The 16,366-nt window shown below is 34.4% G+C and overlaps 2 protein-coding genes across 6 annotated transcripts; one reads left to right on the top strand and one right to left on the bottom strand.

Annotated features, from left to right (window-relative positions):
• LOC144576300 (C2H2-like zinc finger protein) lies at positions 1-4,247 on the top strand. 3 transcript variants are annotated; one of them, XM_078326631.1, is made up of 10 exons: positions 1-306; positions 1,133-1,395; positions 1,524-1,663; positions 1,790-1,834; positions 1,955-2,008; positions 2,140-2,244; positions 2,331-2,537; positions 2,622-2,707; positions 2,840-3,504; positions 3,761-4,247. In XM_078326631.1, coding segments are annotated over exons 1-10 (1,725 nt in total). In that variant the 5' UTR covers positions 1-304; the 3' UTR covers positions 3,919-4,247. The 3 variants fall into 3 exon arrangements, with proteins under 3 accessions (XP_078182757.1, XP_078182759.1, XP_078182758.1); XM_078326633.1 differs by having other exon boundaries at positions 3-306; positions 1,133-1,414; XM_078326632.1 differs by having other exon boundaries at positions 41-302; positions 1,129-1,395.
• A 2,375-nt stretch (positions 4,248-6,622) lies between these two features.
• On the bottom strand, positions 6,623-11,689 carry LOC144543866 (U-box domain-containing protein 33-like). Of its 3 annotated transcripts, XM_078292318.1 has the most exons (9): positions 11,344-11,689; positions 10,690-10,811; positions 10,154-10,275; positions 9,437-9,541; positions 8,980-9,145; positions 8,115-8,618; positions 7,683-7,980; positions 6,902-7,299; positions 6,623-6,798 (listed from the first exon to the last, which is right to left on the bottom strand). In XM_078292318.1, exons 1-8 carry the CDS (start codon positions 11,660-11,662, stop codon positions 6,911-6,913), a joined length of 2,025 nt encoding a protein of 674 aa, XP_078148444.1. In that variant the 5' UTR covers positions 11,663-11,689; the 3' UTR covers positions 6,623-6,798; positions 6,902-6,910. The 3 variants fall into 3 exon arrangements, with proteins under 3 accessions (XP_078148444.1, XP_078148443.1, XP_078148445.1); XM_078292317.1 differs by having other exon boundaries at positions 6,623-7,299; XM_078292319.1 differs by lacking the exon at positions 6,623-6,798 and having other exon boundaries at positions 7,135-7,310.
• Positions 11,690-16,366: the final 4,677 nt, after the last annotated feature.

Genomic DNA, 16,366 nt, shown 5'->3' with positions numbered 1-16,366 from the left:
TATTTCTTTTCTCCTTATAAAAAGTTGTCTGTCGTCTCCTATGCTTTCTCCCACCTTCCTTTCCACCTTATAGAAACCCTTTCTATTCCTCCGTTCTTCGCCATTTAGAAGTCTCTCGATCGTCTCCTTCAAAATCTAGGGTTTTAGGCACATCTTTTCTTTCTTTGAGCTATCCAGTTGCTGTTTGGAGCATTTATAGGTTCTGAATTTTCCCGATCAGCGGTTGTTAATCCGATCTGATTTTCAAGATACGCGATCTGGTGTGCTTGATCTCTTTTCTTTTGATCTCTACGATTTGTGAGGTATGTGCGTCCTCTCCATTCGTCATTTTACCTTTTTGCATTGAAATGTGAAATTTCAATTGTCCATTCAGTACCTTATGCGTTGGGAATTACTAGCCGCGATTTATAAGTCTAGAAAAAAAATAAAAGGAAGAGGGCATCATGCTGGTAAATTTACAATTTCTAAGAGCATTAGCAAATGTTGATCATGATTGCTGCACGGGGTTTTAGGAACTGTTGCAATGGCAGTATGTGTATAATTACTCTCTTTCCATCATGATTTTCTGTTATCTGTGAACAATTTTGTGTTCTTAACATACCATATGGTTGTTCTACTTGTGATTTTGTTGCTGGTAGAAATTTGATGCTTGATTAATCAGCTTCAGATAAATGATGCAAAACTTTTGGAGCTATCTATATGTTTCTGATAGGATCAAATCATGATTTTAATATATTACTGCTAACCGATTAGAGTATTGCCATTTCTTTAGAAAAAAAATGCACTTCATGTTACCGTTGATTTAGCAATGTACTGCTTGGATTGATCTAATGAAGTCGATAAGGGCTGTAATGACGCAATGTTATAAGCTGATTCTGTAAACAAATCAGAATATCTATTTTATTAATTAATTTACCATTCAAGTTCATCAATTAATAAGGCATGTTTAGTGAATCAAACAGTTACAGATGATTATCTTCTTCCATCATTTTCCCCTGTACTCTTTTGAAGATTGCACTGAAGCTCATGTATATGAAATATTGAAACTTATCCCTGCTTTGTTCTTGATCTTTTCACTATGTATTAATTAATCTTTCTTTCTCTTTATTGATGTATGGTTGAAATCAGGTAGGAGAAGTTCCTTTCACAGGCTTGAGATGGCATTGGCGAAAGTTAATAGATTATCTACTCTTCCAGTAGCAGGAAAGGAGGGGAAAGATTCTCTTGATAACCTTTTTGTACAAAAAACTGAGAAAGACCCCTTCTTGTCTCTATCTAAGCCCAGTGACACCCCTTTCCAATGGGTACAGCTGCTTCATGCCATTGACCAAAGCAAACAGGATATTGGCACTAAGAAAAACGAGGATCAACCTATTGAGCTCAGCCATGAAAAATGTATGTCGTATCAAAGCAGGTATTTCTTTTGGGTATAGCTAGAGCTAGGTTTGTGTTCGTGTATTTAGCATGACAAGTTGCAATTTAGGGTTTCTTTGCATATTTTTATTTGTCTACTTTGTGTGCAGATCTGCCGGGGTGGCCTTTATTGCCATCAACACCTAAGGTGGAAATGCAGAAATGTGAGAAATGTTCTAAGGAATTTTGTTCAACTATAAATTATAGAAGGCATATAAAGACGCATCGCCGATCTCCGAATATAGATAAGGTTCTTTAGTTCATCCTCTCGTATATGTTTTCTTTTTCATTTTGGTTTTTCTATTTTAGTGGGTCATTTCATTTCCCGCCTATCTGTGTAATTGTACCTATTTGATATTTTACTCATATTCTGTAGGAATTTCACAAGAATCGTGATGAGGTTGGCAAGTTCTGGGATAAGGTAAAATTGTTCCATTAATTTTAATTTAAGTGTTTAGCGGAGTTCAAAATTTCTATAAAGAGTATTTAAATCACATTATGATATCTTATGCTAATCTTAGTTTGGATAATCTTTTTCTAGCTTACTTTAAATGAAGCCGAGGACATTGTATCACTGGCTGCTGTGGATATAGAGGTAACTGTAGAATGATGATTTATTTATGAGTTTCTTAGAACTTCTGCAGGCTTTTTGGAACTTACGAAGACAACATGCAAAGTAAAAATATGTTCAGGTCAGAAGATTAATAAATGCAGCAACATTTTCAGGGAACAAGTGGAACTACAATTCTGAAGTATCTGTCATTGTGGAATAGTAAACCGAATATTTCTTCCCTTCCCTCTGCATATGTCAAAGCCGGTAGAAGTCTTTTGGTAAGAAAGTTCCTTGTGTTAATTTTTTTTAACATCCTTCTTTCACTTACCTAAAAGTTAGTTGACTCAAAATGTCTTCTTGATAGGGAATTGTTGAAGGGGCGGCAGGTTGCCTACCTCTAACATCGAAGGAGTTGTTTAGTATACTCAATGATGCCAGCGAAAATACCTTCATGTGTGCTGGCAATGCCACCTTGGTACAAAAGTTTCTGTTTGATGGAGATGCCGAGAAAATTATTATAGAAATGAAGAATTTGGTTGCTTGCATGAGCTTCTTGCTGGAACTGAAACTGGTGAATCCCAAGTTCTTATCAAAGCAACTATTCAAATTCTGCTAGGGCTTACAGTTAAAATTTTAAAACTAAAATAAAATCCAGGTCGGAGCATGGCTTGCTGATAAGGCTGCAAAGGCTTTGTGGTGCCAGAAGTTGCTTGTGGAGGAAGAAGAAGCTGCTCAGAAAAGGTATTTTAGTGGGAGGTTTGAACTAACTGCCGTGGGCTATATCTTTTAATATAAGAACTTTTCTCCTTTCCATTTTAAAGAATGGCCTATATCTGCACCTTTATGTGATGTTATAATTTCTGGGTATTACAGGAAATCTGAGCTGATAGAAAAGAAAAGACTCAAGAAACTGAGACAGAAAAAGGAAAAGCTGAAAGATGCAAGTGACCCAGGCAACAAGGCTCCTGTTGAGACAGTAGAGGAGGTGATAGTTTCTCCAAGAGCCCCAAGTCCGACAGCTCAGTCAGAGTCTGGTTCGTCTAGCTTGGAAGAAGCAGCTCCTCTGAACAAATCTGTACAGCTAGAACCAGAAGCTAATCATGATCAAATCGAGAGTCATAATCTGATTTGTGATAGTTTTTACGTATTAGATTCCAAAAGTAGCGTAGAACCTGAGATTAAACAGGAACACTCTTGTGATAAGGTAAATATGGAGAATGAGAGAGGCCCAGTTTTGTCAGATAGCTTGGAGGTTTTAATAGGTTCTATAAGTATACCAGTTGAAGACACTAGTTTAGTTGGTTCTGGTTTGACACAGATGCGATCCGTTGACTACAAAGAAAATTCTCACTCGAAAGATACTGAAAGAGTGCAGGTTGAACTTGATAAGAATGGCATTCAATCAGGTAGTGTTGGTTCATATGGAAAGAGTGATGATAGGCTGGATATGTGCAAGGAGCTTTCTCTGGCATGGAGAGATATGGTACCTGGACCTAGGCTCTTTTCTTGTGAAGAGGCAGCAGCGTTCCTTTCTCTAAGTAAGTCATCTTACTGTTTGAATATATACTAGTTTTCTCATTTTATTTATCAAGTCTCATCAAGCAGGATATCTGGTAGGCTTAACACTCAAGTAACCTAAAGATGGTCCATTGCAGACGTTATTTTAATGGAGCCGATGCCATTTTTTTTTTTTTTTTTTTTTTTTTTTTTTTTTTTTTTTGTATTTTAAGTTCCTAGATTGTTCTTTGCCAGTATACTTCAGTTGGTTGAGTTCAAATTTGATATTCATTGCAGGATGGAAGGAGGCAATTGCGGGTGACCATGTAACACTCATTTTATCTTCTGACAGTGAAGCATCAGATAGTCCAGAAGATCTGTCATGCACAGACAGCACACTGAGCCCTTCTGACATGGTGTCGAATGCCACTAAGCCCAAGTCAAAATCAAAGTAGAGAAACTTAGATAATTAGATATTTTGGCGAGGGAACCTCCATACCAATTAGAATGATTCGAGTTATTTTCTTTTCGGCTGAGATCCATTTTTTATTGGAGGTCTTTTATTACAGTAGTATTCTTGTTTTCAATTATATTAGCAGATTCCACTGGGAATGCATTCCAGCCATCAGGGATTTTGTTTTTTTTGTTTTGTTTTGTTTTTGATTTTTGATTTTTGTTTTGCTTTACTTTTTTTTTATATATATATTTTGTAATTTTCGTTGGATTTTTTGTAGTTTTGCTATACTTACTTTCAAACCCTTCATGGATAAAAGTTTTGCTCTTAGGCAGTTAGGCTCCCATTATTGCATTTCAGTTGTGTGAATGCTCGCTAAGCTATCTTTCAGTTAGGACTTAGGAGTATAAAGAAAAAATCCAGCTTACGAAAGGTTATGTAGAATTAAAAAGAAATTAGAAAAGAAAAAGGAGAAATTATACTGATTAACAGTGATGGAACAAGGTGGTTCATACTAGTTTATGAACTATATTCGAATGGTGATTATTATTTTAAACCATTGTGTTGCGGAAATGAACATTAATTTGTTCTATCTTTTGAGATCAAAAGACAACATTAGTGGTAAAGATAATGCTTTTTATGTGTATGGTTCAAAATTCAGAAAAACAATCTTTTGTAAATATTTAAGTAGTTGGAGACTTGACCTCTAATTTTTACTCTAAAAAAAAAAAAAAAATCTGAGAGCTTGTACTTCGTTCCCCTCCTACTCCCAAATTCTAACTCCAATGTAAAAGGGAACCAACAAAGTATTTGTTAATGTGTTTGGTTGGAGTAAGAATAAGCTATTCTTAGAACAAGGCTATTTGGAATAGTTTGTTCTTTGTTTGAATGAGATTGAATAGCTAGAATAGTGAATTCAACTCTTTTGTCTTATTAGAATAATCTATTCTAACAAAAAGTTAAATTTAGCTATTATAATAAGACAAATAACAAAAGAGCTATTCTAACTATTCTTATTTTACAACCAAATATATCATAAATTGGAGAACTCAAATTGTCTGCCCCCCGGGGTGCAGGAAAATCCTGCCCCCTCTATCTCTACAACTGGGACCGGTCACTGTTAAAGGCAGCCAGTCACTGTTCATTTTTTAGTTAGGGGCCCAATAACAGTGACTCTGGGAGCAGACGATTCGGTCTCTAAATTGGAAACCTAATAAATGTTCTCCTCTCTCTCTCTCTCTCCTTTGGGGTGCTAATACAACGCTTTCTGCCTTTATCTTCTTTTCTTTTGAGTGCTAATACCATCTTACTGTGGATTCTCACATAACAATGAACTTCACCCATTCAAAGATGGTAGATGAAATGAAAAGGGCAAGGGAGGAATAGCAAGAGGCATCGTATATATTTTGTTCTAACTGTTACCTTTTGTGTCGTGGTCAATGCACAGTAGTGCACACAGTAAAGGATCAATATTAGAGTACTTCGATTCAAAATTAATCTTATAGACTCTTCTTAGTGAACTCAGTTTAATTTGATGGATTTGATAAGATCAGATCCATAACAAAAAAATTTAATTTAGAACATTTAGGAGACCCATTGGATCCTTGTGCTTGTTTTTGAGTGAAAGCAGGGTGCGTCCGATGAGCATCAGACTCTAAATCGATTCAATGCTTGCTCAGAATCATCCAATTCACATCATGATTTGCGCATGTTACTTCAACATTTGTGTGGAATAAGGATACACGAAGAATGAAACGAATTAGACAATTCCGAGTAGGCATCGAACCAAATAGTCTGATGCTCCATCAGATGGAATCCATATCCTTTGCATTAAATCAGATTTTTTGTTAATGCTTCTCGATCATCCGATCAGGATCAGGCCAATGCGGCCCGAGGTGTAACACATGGGGCCCCTTTAATATTTGTGCCAACATGAATCGGACGGTCCCGATTCATTCTGGATTAACTCAAAATCTGAGTTAATGCATGTACACACGGGCAGTCGGGCACATCGAGTGTGCCCAATCTTATCAATAGTTAAGAGATGAGGACAGGTCCATGAAACATAAAAGCCTCATGCAATACCTGACCTCAAGTCTCCAGATAATGTTGGTAGTTGGGATTTATTGAAATTTCAGCCTTCGAAGCAAAGTTATTAACTATACTACTAGACTACGAAGCTTAATGCCCATGCTTGCCTCTTTGGATCCGCCGAGAATACGTACAATATTTTGTAGCTAGTTAAACAATTAAACTTGAAATAGACCCGGAACCGGAATCACATGGAAATACGGATTGATCCGTTGAAGCAATCGAAATAACTACATAATAGCATTTTTGAGTTAATATATATCAGTCATCCGATTGTAAACGGAGTTCATTCGGCTTCCGCCTAAAACATAAAGGGATCTTTAATATTAGTGCGAATCTAATTCACACAAATTTTAAAGCTGATCGGACAGTCCATATGCAGACTCCTTTTTGTGTTAACGCAGAGGATACGAATTCCTATTCTTACGACTTACGAGTATAAGCGTCAGAAAGTCTAAAAACATCTAAGTCAATACCGAAGTATAATGATTAAAATGGCCACTATTAATTTTGAAAATGACACACACTAGATGATATAAATTCATCAAATTAAGTTCAACCATATTATTGAACTAAACCTTCTGCTTATTGCTTATTCTAATTACAATTTCGAATCAGCTACAAATACATTTTCCTAAATAACACAAAATTCACAAATTCTAAATCACACTAGTTCTTCCTATCAGAGCAAATTTGAGGCAGCCATTGGTATGACGAGATCCAATAAAGTGCAGCTCCTGATTAAAACAGTGATTCCAATAATGCATAGGTCTCTGAATCACCTTAAACACTATACAGCAGGGATATTTGAACATTACAGCTGACACTATGTCACAGTAAGTTTAGTTATCAACAATTTCAAGCAAATTAATAGTCAAAGAAAGGGAAGTAACCTGTTAAATTTACAATTGTGGGTAGTTCATTATGGGTTCTAGAACCTTCGAAACCTCAGTTGCAAGATCAGGCCTTGCTTTTCTCTTAATTTCACAACACCTCAACCCCAAATTTGCAATCTTAGTAGCCACCTCAACTGGCCACGCACCAGCTGACTTATCCAATATTTTTTCTAACCTCCCTTGTTTCACTGCTTTCTGTACTTCATTTATAATGCCAAAAGTGGGCCGCCCTGTTAAAATGCGAAGGAGAACTATGCCAAAGGAGTAAACGTCAGAGCATGGCCTCAGCTCGCCTGATGCAAGGAACTCTGGGTCCATGTAGACAAATGTTGCCATGTCACCACTGCACCGAGTTAAAATTGTGCTTTCATCTACCTCGAGAAGCCGGCAGAGACCTGAGGAAACCCTAGTTTAGAGCATTGTTTCAAATATAAATTGAAAGAAATACAGTTTTTTATCAGCAAAAGTTTTTAAACATAATATCAGTAATCAAGTTCTCGCGGCAAAATCCCACCAGGCCCATTATCAACTAATAGCCTCCCCCTCCCATAATGTTTTTGCACATAATAAGTCTCAGTACCAAAAATGAGGCTGACAGTTACTAATATAACAAAAAAATAGTGTTCCAATATTATCTTAAGTTTTTTAAGCAATACACACCCATTCAAACTGTCATATGGAACTGCAATAAATTCTAGAGCAGATTACTACATAACAAGACAAATATTATAATTGCAATATAAAGAAATAATTGTTGGTATGAGTTGATATATGGTACCAAAATCGCCAAGTCGGCTGACAAAATTGGAGTCGAGAAGGATGTTGGATGGCTTGAGGTCACCATGAATGAGTGAAACCGGCTCATCAGTGGAATGGAGGAATATGAGTGCAGAGCATACCTCTGCTGCAATCCTTGTGCGGGCCTGCCATGTCAGAGGTGGTGCATCACCTTTGCAAGACAGCCTATCTTCTAAGCTCCCGTTGGGGAGGAACTCATACACAAGTGCCCAAGTTTCTGGGCATGCACCGATTAGGGTTACAAGGTTGGGATGTCTCAATTTACTCAGCACACTCATCTGTGAATTTTCATAGCAAAAAGCACACCAATTTAGATGTTACTTTAAAATGACAAATGTCAACAGTAATTTGCAGATCTAGTTAAATGCTTTTTTATGACTTATAGAAATAAAAGATCCACTTGACCACTTACTTCCTTGAAAAACTCCTCTTTGCCCTGCATACCCCATGGATTCAAAATTTTTATAGCCACAGTTGAGCCATGAAGTAATCCCTTATACACACTCCCATACCCTCCCTCTCCAATCTTCAACGAGTCAGCAAAGCCATTTGTCGCTTCCTTCAATTCCTCATATGTAAACTCACAAAACTTCTGGTTCTCATACCTGGAACTCTCCAGATCCTGCACCTTCTTTCTCAATAAATTTGCCTCTTTGACCGCACAAACTCTCTCCTGTTGTAGCTTATCATTGTCTTTCTCTAGTTGCAAGATGAAGCTATGTGCCTCACCGAGCTTTTCCTGGAACTCCTCAACCAAGTGTCTCAATTTCACAATCTCAACCTCCAAGGCATCTCTATGTTTGTCAGACCTGCAGAGATCTTGTAATACCTCATCTCTCTCCCTTTTTATTTCATCTAACTCAGATTCTTCCTGAGACCACTTTCCTCTCGGGTATGGGACATCATCATCTTGAACCTGGCATTGTCAAAGTCATTATCATGGGTGTTAACCAATCAATTCCCCTAAAACCTTTATGCTGTGAGAGTAGAAGGGTAATTTGGTAATTTTCTATATTTTTAACACTTACCTTCATGTGTGGTGATTTGGTTACAGTGTTACAGTCTCATCATGTGCAAGATCATTAGTAAGAGGAAATAGTTCTATAGTAGTCCCACAATTTCATAATCAGGACCAAATGTTTTGATACCATGTTAACCAACCAATTGCTCTAAAACTACACTGTCAGAGTAGGTGTTCATTTGGTTTTTATATTCTTAACACTTGAATTTTAAACCAAAACAATAAGAAAGACTGCTTGAATCAACACTCTACTGACCCCATTGTATGGTGATGCAGCTGATGAAGTAGAAGTTGCCCCAACTGGACTGAATAGTGGGGTCGGTGGAGCCATTCTCTGGGATTGAATAGACATTGTTGCTCGGTCTACTGACATCTGAGGTGCATTTATATTTGGCACTGATGAGGTGATTTGACGAGGTTCCCTATTGACATGGTAATCAAAACAACTTGATGAAATTATTTGTGCCATTGGCATTACTGTAATTCTACAAGGAAAGTATTTAACATAGGATTGCAATATTTTAGAGTAGTGTGTGATGCTGTATGGATGTGGTAAAATTTTTAGTAAATAATTTTCTTAGTTTTATAAATTCTATTAGAACATAATAATTGCAACTGAGCAATTAAGAAACAGGAATGAAAAATTCAATAAAAAAAAAAAGGAAGGAAAAACACATTAGCTAGTTGAATTATCACAAGGATAGGAGCCATACCTAATGCAAATCAAATTTCCACTAGAAATGAACCATATCTTGCATGATGGGTTTGCTTGCTCATTCACAGCAAGTGCTTTCTTTGAAGTAGGAGCTTTCAATTTCCTGAAAATAATTTCAATACCACAAATGTCAGATATGTACACCAATATTCACTCAAGTTAACAGTTCTGATACCTCTTGCAAACTCAAATAAACAAATATTTCTGAACATTTAATTTCTACCTTTTTTTGGGGGAGAACTACAATGATAAATTTATTTATCCTGATAGAAAACTTTAAAGATTATTGATGTAAGAGGTCCTTAAATCGTACTTTTTTTTAAGATTTAAATAAATCTCCAACTTGATAGCTACATTCATTTGTTTTACATGGAATCATTTAATATAGTATTTTTCATATTCTCCTGAGTTCCTAATACAACTTAAAATTGAACTTCATATTATTTTCTAATCTTTTACAAAATCGGTATTAGTTTTCTCTTTTCTCTACATAGCTAACTATGAATAGGTAATTTAATTGTTTCATGCATCTCGGCGGTACATAATTGGTAAATAATTTGGTAAATAATTTTCAGGGACGTGGGTTTGTTGCTATATAACTAAGCAAGTTCTAGGATGATGATTTGTACATTTCTAAATTTAAGTTAAACATATTAGTGATTGCCTAGTGCCAAAAAGAAGAAAAGAAAATAAGTGCTTAAAGGATCATACATACTTTGAATAATACTTATCAGCTGCTGCTCCCATGACAAGCTCAGTGACTCTGTGCTGAGAAATGAGAGATACCAGCCCTTTGACAATATCATCACTCTCAGTTACTAGTAGCTCAGCTTTTATCTATTATGATATATCAACAATTAGACCTGCTATATAAAGATCTATGAAAACAAATAATCATCATCTCTGCTCCATTTACAAATTTGAACCAGCCCAAGACAAACCCCCCAAATTAAAAAAAAATATATGTCCCTGTTTTTTGGTTTAAACAAGTTCCTATAAATTAAGTTGAAGTAAAAAAAAAATTCAAATAATTGAGATATTAAGGGAAAAAAGAAGTTTGGTTTCAGGTGGGATGAACCAGCAGGTTTAATATAAGTTCATATTTTCAGAAATGAAGCGGTCAACTGGTTGACTTTATTATTGCTATTGACTAAACTGTCCAGTAATTCTAAGAATCAGAAAACATTTAATTCAGTTATTTCAAATGTAACAAAAGAACAAATTATTATGCTAATATGGAATAAAGGGGACCTTCATTTTATAGAGCACAGTCAACAAGCTTTTCTTGGTTTTATTCATCTTCTCGGCCTCCATCTGTTGATAAACAGCTAATGCACCATCATTTAGGTTCTCAGCTGAAACCATTGCCCCCACTGACATATTTTGAAAAGAAAAACATGAGATCTGTCATGAAATTAATCCAAAATTATTCAAAAATAATTTGGTAGCTAGTCCTCTCTTGGATACAAGATGTATTTGCAGTCAATGGTACATTGGTAATAGGTAATAAAGATACAGAAAAAAATAAGTAGAACTTGTGAACAAGCTCAATACCAGTTGACTGTAGTTGTCTAAAATATTTGGTAAAATTAAACTTGCACTAGAACCACAACAAAGTTCAGACTCAGCCAAAAAGTTCAACCGGATATATAGGTTAAAAAAGTTAGCTAAAAAGGCAAAACAAACAGTTAGTATATATATTCATGCTTGATTATAGATTATTGGCCAAAATTAGACTGTTTTTGTTGAAGCTACTCTCCTAGGCATTCTAACAAGCAACTTATCCGTGTAATAACTGCTTTAGTTAATCTATTCCTTACTATCAAAATCAGCTAACATATAGAAGGGCTTACCTAAAGGAAGGGGATTAATGAAGAAGAAACAAAATTTCAAAAGAGCACATACTCATATTAAAAGTCTTGGAAGGTCGGTGAACGTGCAACACAGCAATCTTCTTGCTTTTAGGTACATTTTTCAAAACCCAAGATAAATTCGTTTGCCAATCCTTCACCTGATCTTTACCCATTGCCAAATACACCACTTCCTCCTCCTCCTCCTCTTCGTTCTTGGTCGGATCATCGGGTTTGACCGAGTCGGTTGGATCGGAGGCCCAGCTCGCGATGGAAGGCGACCTTGATCCGCTGCTGTGGCTGCTGTCGCTGAATAGCTGGTACAATGGGGGGGAGACTGGAGCTGAGCTGCCCCTGAAATTCATGTAAGCCATTTTTGTGTGTGTGAGAGAGGGAAATCGAGGTACTGAGGATTACCCGCGCGAGATTTTTTTTTTTATATATAAACGTTAAACGGTATGAGAAATGTTCCTTTGGATTTGTAAATTTGGATATTCTGTGGCTATGATTTGGTAGCATTCTGTGCTTTAAGGTGGTGAAATTTAATCAATTTACTTGTGTAGGTGGTTTATCAATAATCAGAGATCACCTTTTTTAATATATAGTTTTCCATATATTTTCAAAGAAATATAAAAATATATCTAATATTTCAATAGAAAAAAAAATCATAACATTTAATATTAATTAAAAAAAATCGGAAAATCTAAATTATTTACTGGAAATGGTGTTTTTGCAAAATAATTTACTGAAAAGAGAAAACTTGAATTCGATAAATTATTCTACATATTCAGGCTTTGGTTCTGTAGAATAATTTTCCTGATCGAACATATTTTAATTTTTTTGCAAACGGGTGTAGATTTTGGAATTTGATATATTTTTTGGATATTAATAAAAATTTCGAACAAATAACTATATGTTTATAGGTAATGCATATTTATTAATCAAGCATAATTATATTTTAGTCAAAATGTCATATTTGTTAAAATCATAAAAAAAGTGACTTCCCATAAATTTAACAGGTAGCAGACCGTAATTGTTTTGTTATCACGATTGTTCATATTCAATGATCGATGATTAAATATGTGAGGTTCGTGCAATACAACAACCAGTTTTTTAATTGCAATTTTTTTTACAAATTTTTGTGAACTTTAAACACTGTATGATTGACAAATATGAGTGAGTCTATGGTACTATGCATATCACGGGTTGTTACCGTGCTACGGCTCTATATTCGAATTTTCAAATCCTAACGGTCGATCCGAACCGTTCATCTTGTTCTCCATATTAATATGTGTTTGGAGACCAAATTTTACATTTTTTGAAAATTTTTTACTATTTTTTTAGATATTTAGAAAATCACTTGATCTGAAAATTCTGAACCATCCAAAAACAGTGATTTTCAATAAATCTAAAAAAATAGTAAACAAATTTCAAAAAATGTAAAATTTGATCTCCAAACACATATTAATATGGAGAACAAGATGAACGGTTCGGATCGACCGTTAGGATTTGAAAACTCAAATATAGAGCCGTAGCACGATAACAAATCGTAATATGCATAGTACCATAGACTCACTCGACAAATATAGTCCTCCATTTAACAATTAGCTACTTATTTTTTATATTAATTAAATATTAATAAATAGAGATGTTCAGTGGTGGACTTTCACCCATGTGGATATTGAAAACCAAATACAGCTCTTATGATTTCCGCAGAAGATCAGTGGCCATAATTTAATTAAGAAGGCATATTCGGTTTCTCTCCACGTTGGAACTTAGGCATTTGAAAAGTTCGCCTACTAGTATTATTCAGAATATATCTTATTCCAAGTGGAACTGTGGAATTATATTGTTAGGTCTTTTCCTAAAAAATAAGGTACTTGTTCAATTCCAGTACGAACCAATTATTAAGAAGCAAATTGGATTAAGGAGTTGTTATCGTACAATAATTCTTCTCACATGGACATAAAATGAAGTATAGAAAGAAAAAACAATATCAGAAATTCTGGAATTGCAAGACATCACCTTAATTTAACAAGATTAACCCCCCGAATTCGTATCCTCTTTTGAGTTTATGAATCTTAACCATCTGATATGTTTTAAGATTCGTGCGGACTAAATTTACACTAGTATTAAAGGCCTCCTAAGTTATAAGCAGCAACTGAATTGACTCCGTTTAAAATCAGACGGTTGAAATTTATTAACTCAAAAAATTTCCTTTTCAGTTAATGCAGTGCCCCCCTCCACACACACACACAATGTTGATCCTTGTCAAAATTGAGATCAGCTTGATATCTTTCTGGTGGATTGATTTCTTTGACATGAGAACATAGCACCTTTGTTTTTTTTTAAAATACAAGTAGAATTTGATTTGGCCCCTTAATTGCTTTATAATTCAGATCCAGTGCAATATATACCTGACTGAGTAGAATGAGACCTGAGTTGTCAGATTTAATCTGGTACGAATCTCAAAATGGATCTCTTATATCTAAATAGACACCAAATTCTATTCTAATTGTTCAGCTGAGAGCTCATTAAACATTATTGTACTGAGTGCAGGTATTCCTGGGAGGATATACAAATTCTTGTTTTTGTGGGTCACAGACACAAATTCTATTCTAATTGTTCAGCTGAAGGCTCATTAAGGCTTATTGTACTGAGTGCAGGTATACCTGGGAGGATATACAAATTCTTGTTTTTGTGGGTCACATACACAAACACAACCATAGAAATATTTGTCACCACAGTGACAAGATTCGCGTATTATATCCGAATAATTGTTTTTTTTGGTGAAGCCGAACCGAACGCCGAATTATTCGGTTGACCGAACTTTGATCGAATTAAACCTGAATAATTCGTGAATTTTACGAATTTTTGCCGAATTTTTCCCAAAATATTTTTTCTCTGGTTTTTTTTTTTTTTTGCTCTCTTGCAGGACTGAAATCTCTGGTCCGGATAATTCCGAATTATACCCGAATCACAAATTTTTGACCTCGCCGAACCGAACACAAATAATTCATTTGTCACTATGGTTATAACAACCGTTTTAAGCATCCGATAACATTCACGAACCTTTTAGCATAAAATAAGAGTTAAAAAATTTGCAATTCATCATTGTTAATAATTAGTAATGAAAAGCACTTTAATTTGGTTCTATCTCAACCAAATCTAGCACTTATATTTAATAGATTTGTCAAGTAATTATATTGATCTTTAACTTGAAGAATCGATCCTATAGACAAGTGATAATTAAATTTGTATAGGATGTCATGTCTTTGACAATTGAGACAATTTTTTTTTTAATTTGAATGTGCTTATGTGAAAAAAAAATATAATTGCAATATTAAAGTTTTAGTGACATGAAATGATATGATAGTATATAGTTTTGAATAATATATGATCAAGCAATATCTGAAACTATGTTGGATGAATCAAAATAGTTGATGATGTTAGAAGAAACGGAAGTATATATTGGAGAAAGAAAACTAAACCTCCGTTATAAATTAATTTTTTATTTTTATTTTTACATTTTTAAAATTAATACAAAAATCATTATTGTTAGTCTTTCTCATAAAATATTTCATTTTATGAAACTTATTCATTCAAATCCTTCTATTTTAATTTTTTATTTATTTCATTCTTAGATATTAGTTACAAATCTTACAAAGATAAGTGAAAAACATTCAGCTGTAAATAAATATCATGTAACAGCTAATTTGTAACTTTTTTGAATGAACAATTGTACAAGGACTTTCACTAAAAAAAAAAAAAAATTGGTGACTTTGATGTCATGCACGCTCTTCACCCTAGACCCAAATAATTCAACTTCAAAATGCATGCACACGAGACATTATCTACAGCATATTACAGGATAATTCCATCTTTATTGTTTCAAACTGACTTTTAGAATCAGATCACAGCTATAACTCTATTTAAATGAACTTAATTATATTTTAATAATTTAGATAATTAGACGTTTGAATTCTTTTATAGTATGGGATTATTTCTTCAAACCTTTCCCCCCGGAACGTAGACAACGCTTGAATCAGCTGAGGTTCTTAATACCACATTTTTTTTTCAACGGATACTTAGAAACAAATCCAGTGAACCCAACCCACCCTTATTTTTTCTTTTGACTTTCTTTTAAAAACAAATCTTGCATTTCAGTATTTGGGAATAAATACTGTTATTGCAAAGTAGTGCTATGCCACTACGGTAAAGTCAGATACCTGTCAATTCGTACTCTACTGCGTCAAAAGCAAATAGATTAGACTAACTTTGGGTGCTATTATCTTCCCGATTTTTTTAATAAATAGAAAAATAAATAAGTAAATATCGAAATAGGGGTAGGATTATGTAAAATTTCAAAATATAAGAAGAACGTGATAGAATATCATGTCCACTGGATATTATGAACTATCACGTTCAGCTAATTAAATGCCGCATTTATTAATTAACTAAAAAAAAAAAATTGGACGTGATAGAGTATCACGTCCAACCAAAACATCTCAACAATTCAAATTGTCCACTGTGTTGTTTTTTTTGAAAATTTAAAATGTAAATTGATGACCAAAGCAGAAATTTTTTTTGCTGGACGTGAAATACTATAACGTCCAGTATTTTTTTTTTAGTTAATTATCAAATGAAGGAGTTTACAGTTTAGATTAGTTGGATGTAATAGTTTATAACGTCCATTGAATGTGGTATTCCATCACGTTTTTCTTACATTCCGAAATCTCACAAAATCCTACCTCTATTTTTGATATTTATTTACCTTCTTTCTATTAATAAAAAAATCGGATTATCTGAATCGTCCATTTTAAAGATGACCGGTTCATCAATCAGACAATTCGGATGCCGATCATCTGAATTAGATACATGATTACAAGTTTATCTCTCCTTTCCATTCTTTCCCACTTCTCCATCTCTTTATCTTCTTCCCTCACCTCATATCAACCCAGCATGATGTAAATTTCAATTACGCAAAGAAGTACCAAACTAATAATTGATAAGGAATTCGGCCCTATGAGGAGATTTTCTATTCAAGGAAATTATTATAAAATAAGAGATGGAAAGAG

Source organism: Carex rostrata, chromosome 25 (assembly GCF_964058835.1).
Source record: "Carex rostrata chromosome 25, lpCarRost1.2, whole genome shotgun sequence".
Taxonomy (NCBI): domain Eukaryota; kingdom Viridiplantae; phylum Streptophyta; class Magnoliopsida; order Poales; family Cyperaceae; genus Carex; species Carex rostrata.
This window is presented reverse-complemented; position numbering and strand designations above follow the sequence as displayed.

Coding starts and splice junctions, on each gene's coding strand:
- LOC144576300 (XM_078326631.1), top strand. Junction 2,708..2,839: donor GAAGAAGCTGCTCAGAAAAG/GTATTTTAGTGG, acceptor TGGGTATTACAG/GAAATCTGAGCTGATAGAAA. Junction 3,505..3,760: donor AGCAGCGTTCCTTTCTCTAA/GTAAGTCATCTT, acceptor TATTCATTGCAG/GATGGAAGGAGGCAATTGCG.
- LOC144543866 (XM_078292317.1), bottom strand. CDS start 11,662: ATGGCTTACATGAATTTCAGGGGCAGCTCAGCTCCAGTCTCCCCCCCA. Junction 10,812..11,343: donor TTCCAAGACTTTTAATATGA/GTATGTGCTCTT, acceptor AAAATATGTCAG/TGGGGGCAATGGTTTCAGCT. Junction 7,981..8,114: donor AAGAGGAGTTTTTCAAGGAA/GTAAGTGGTCAA, acceptor GAAAATTCACAG/ATGAGTGTGCTGAGTAAATT.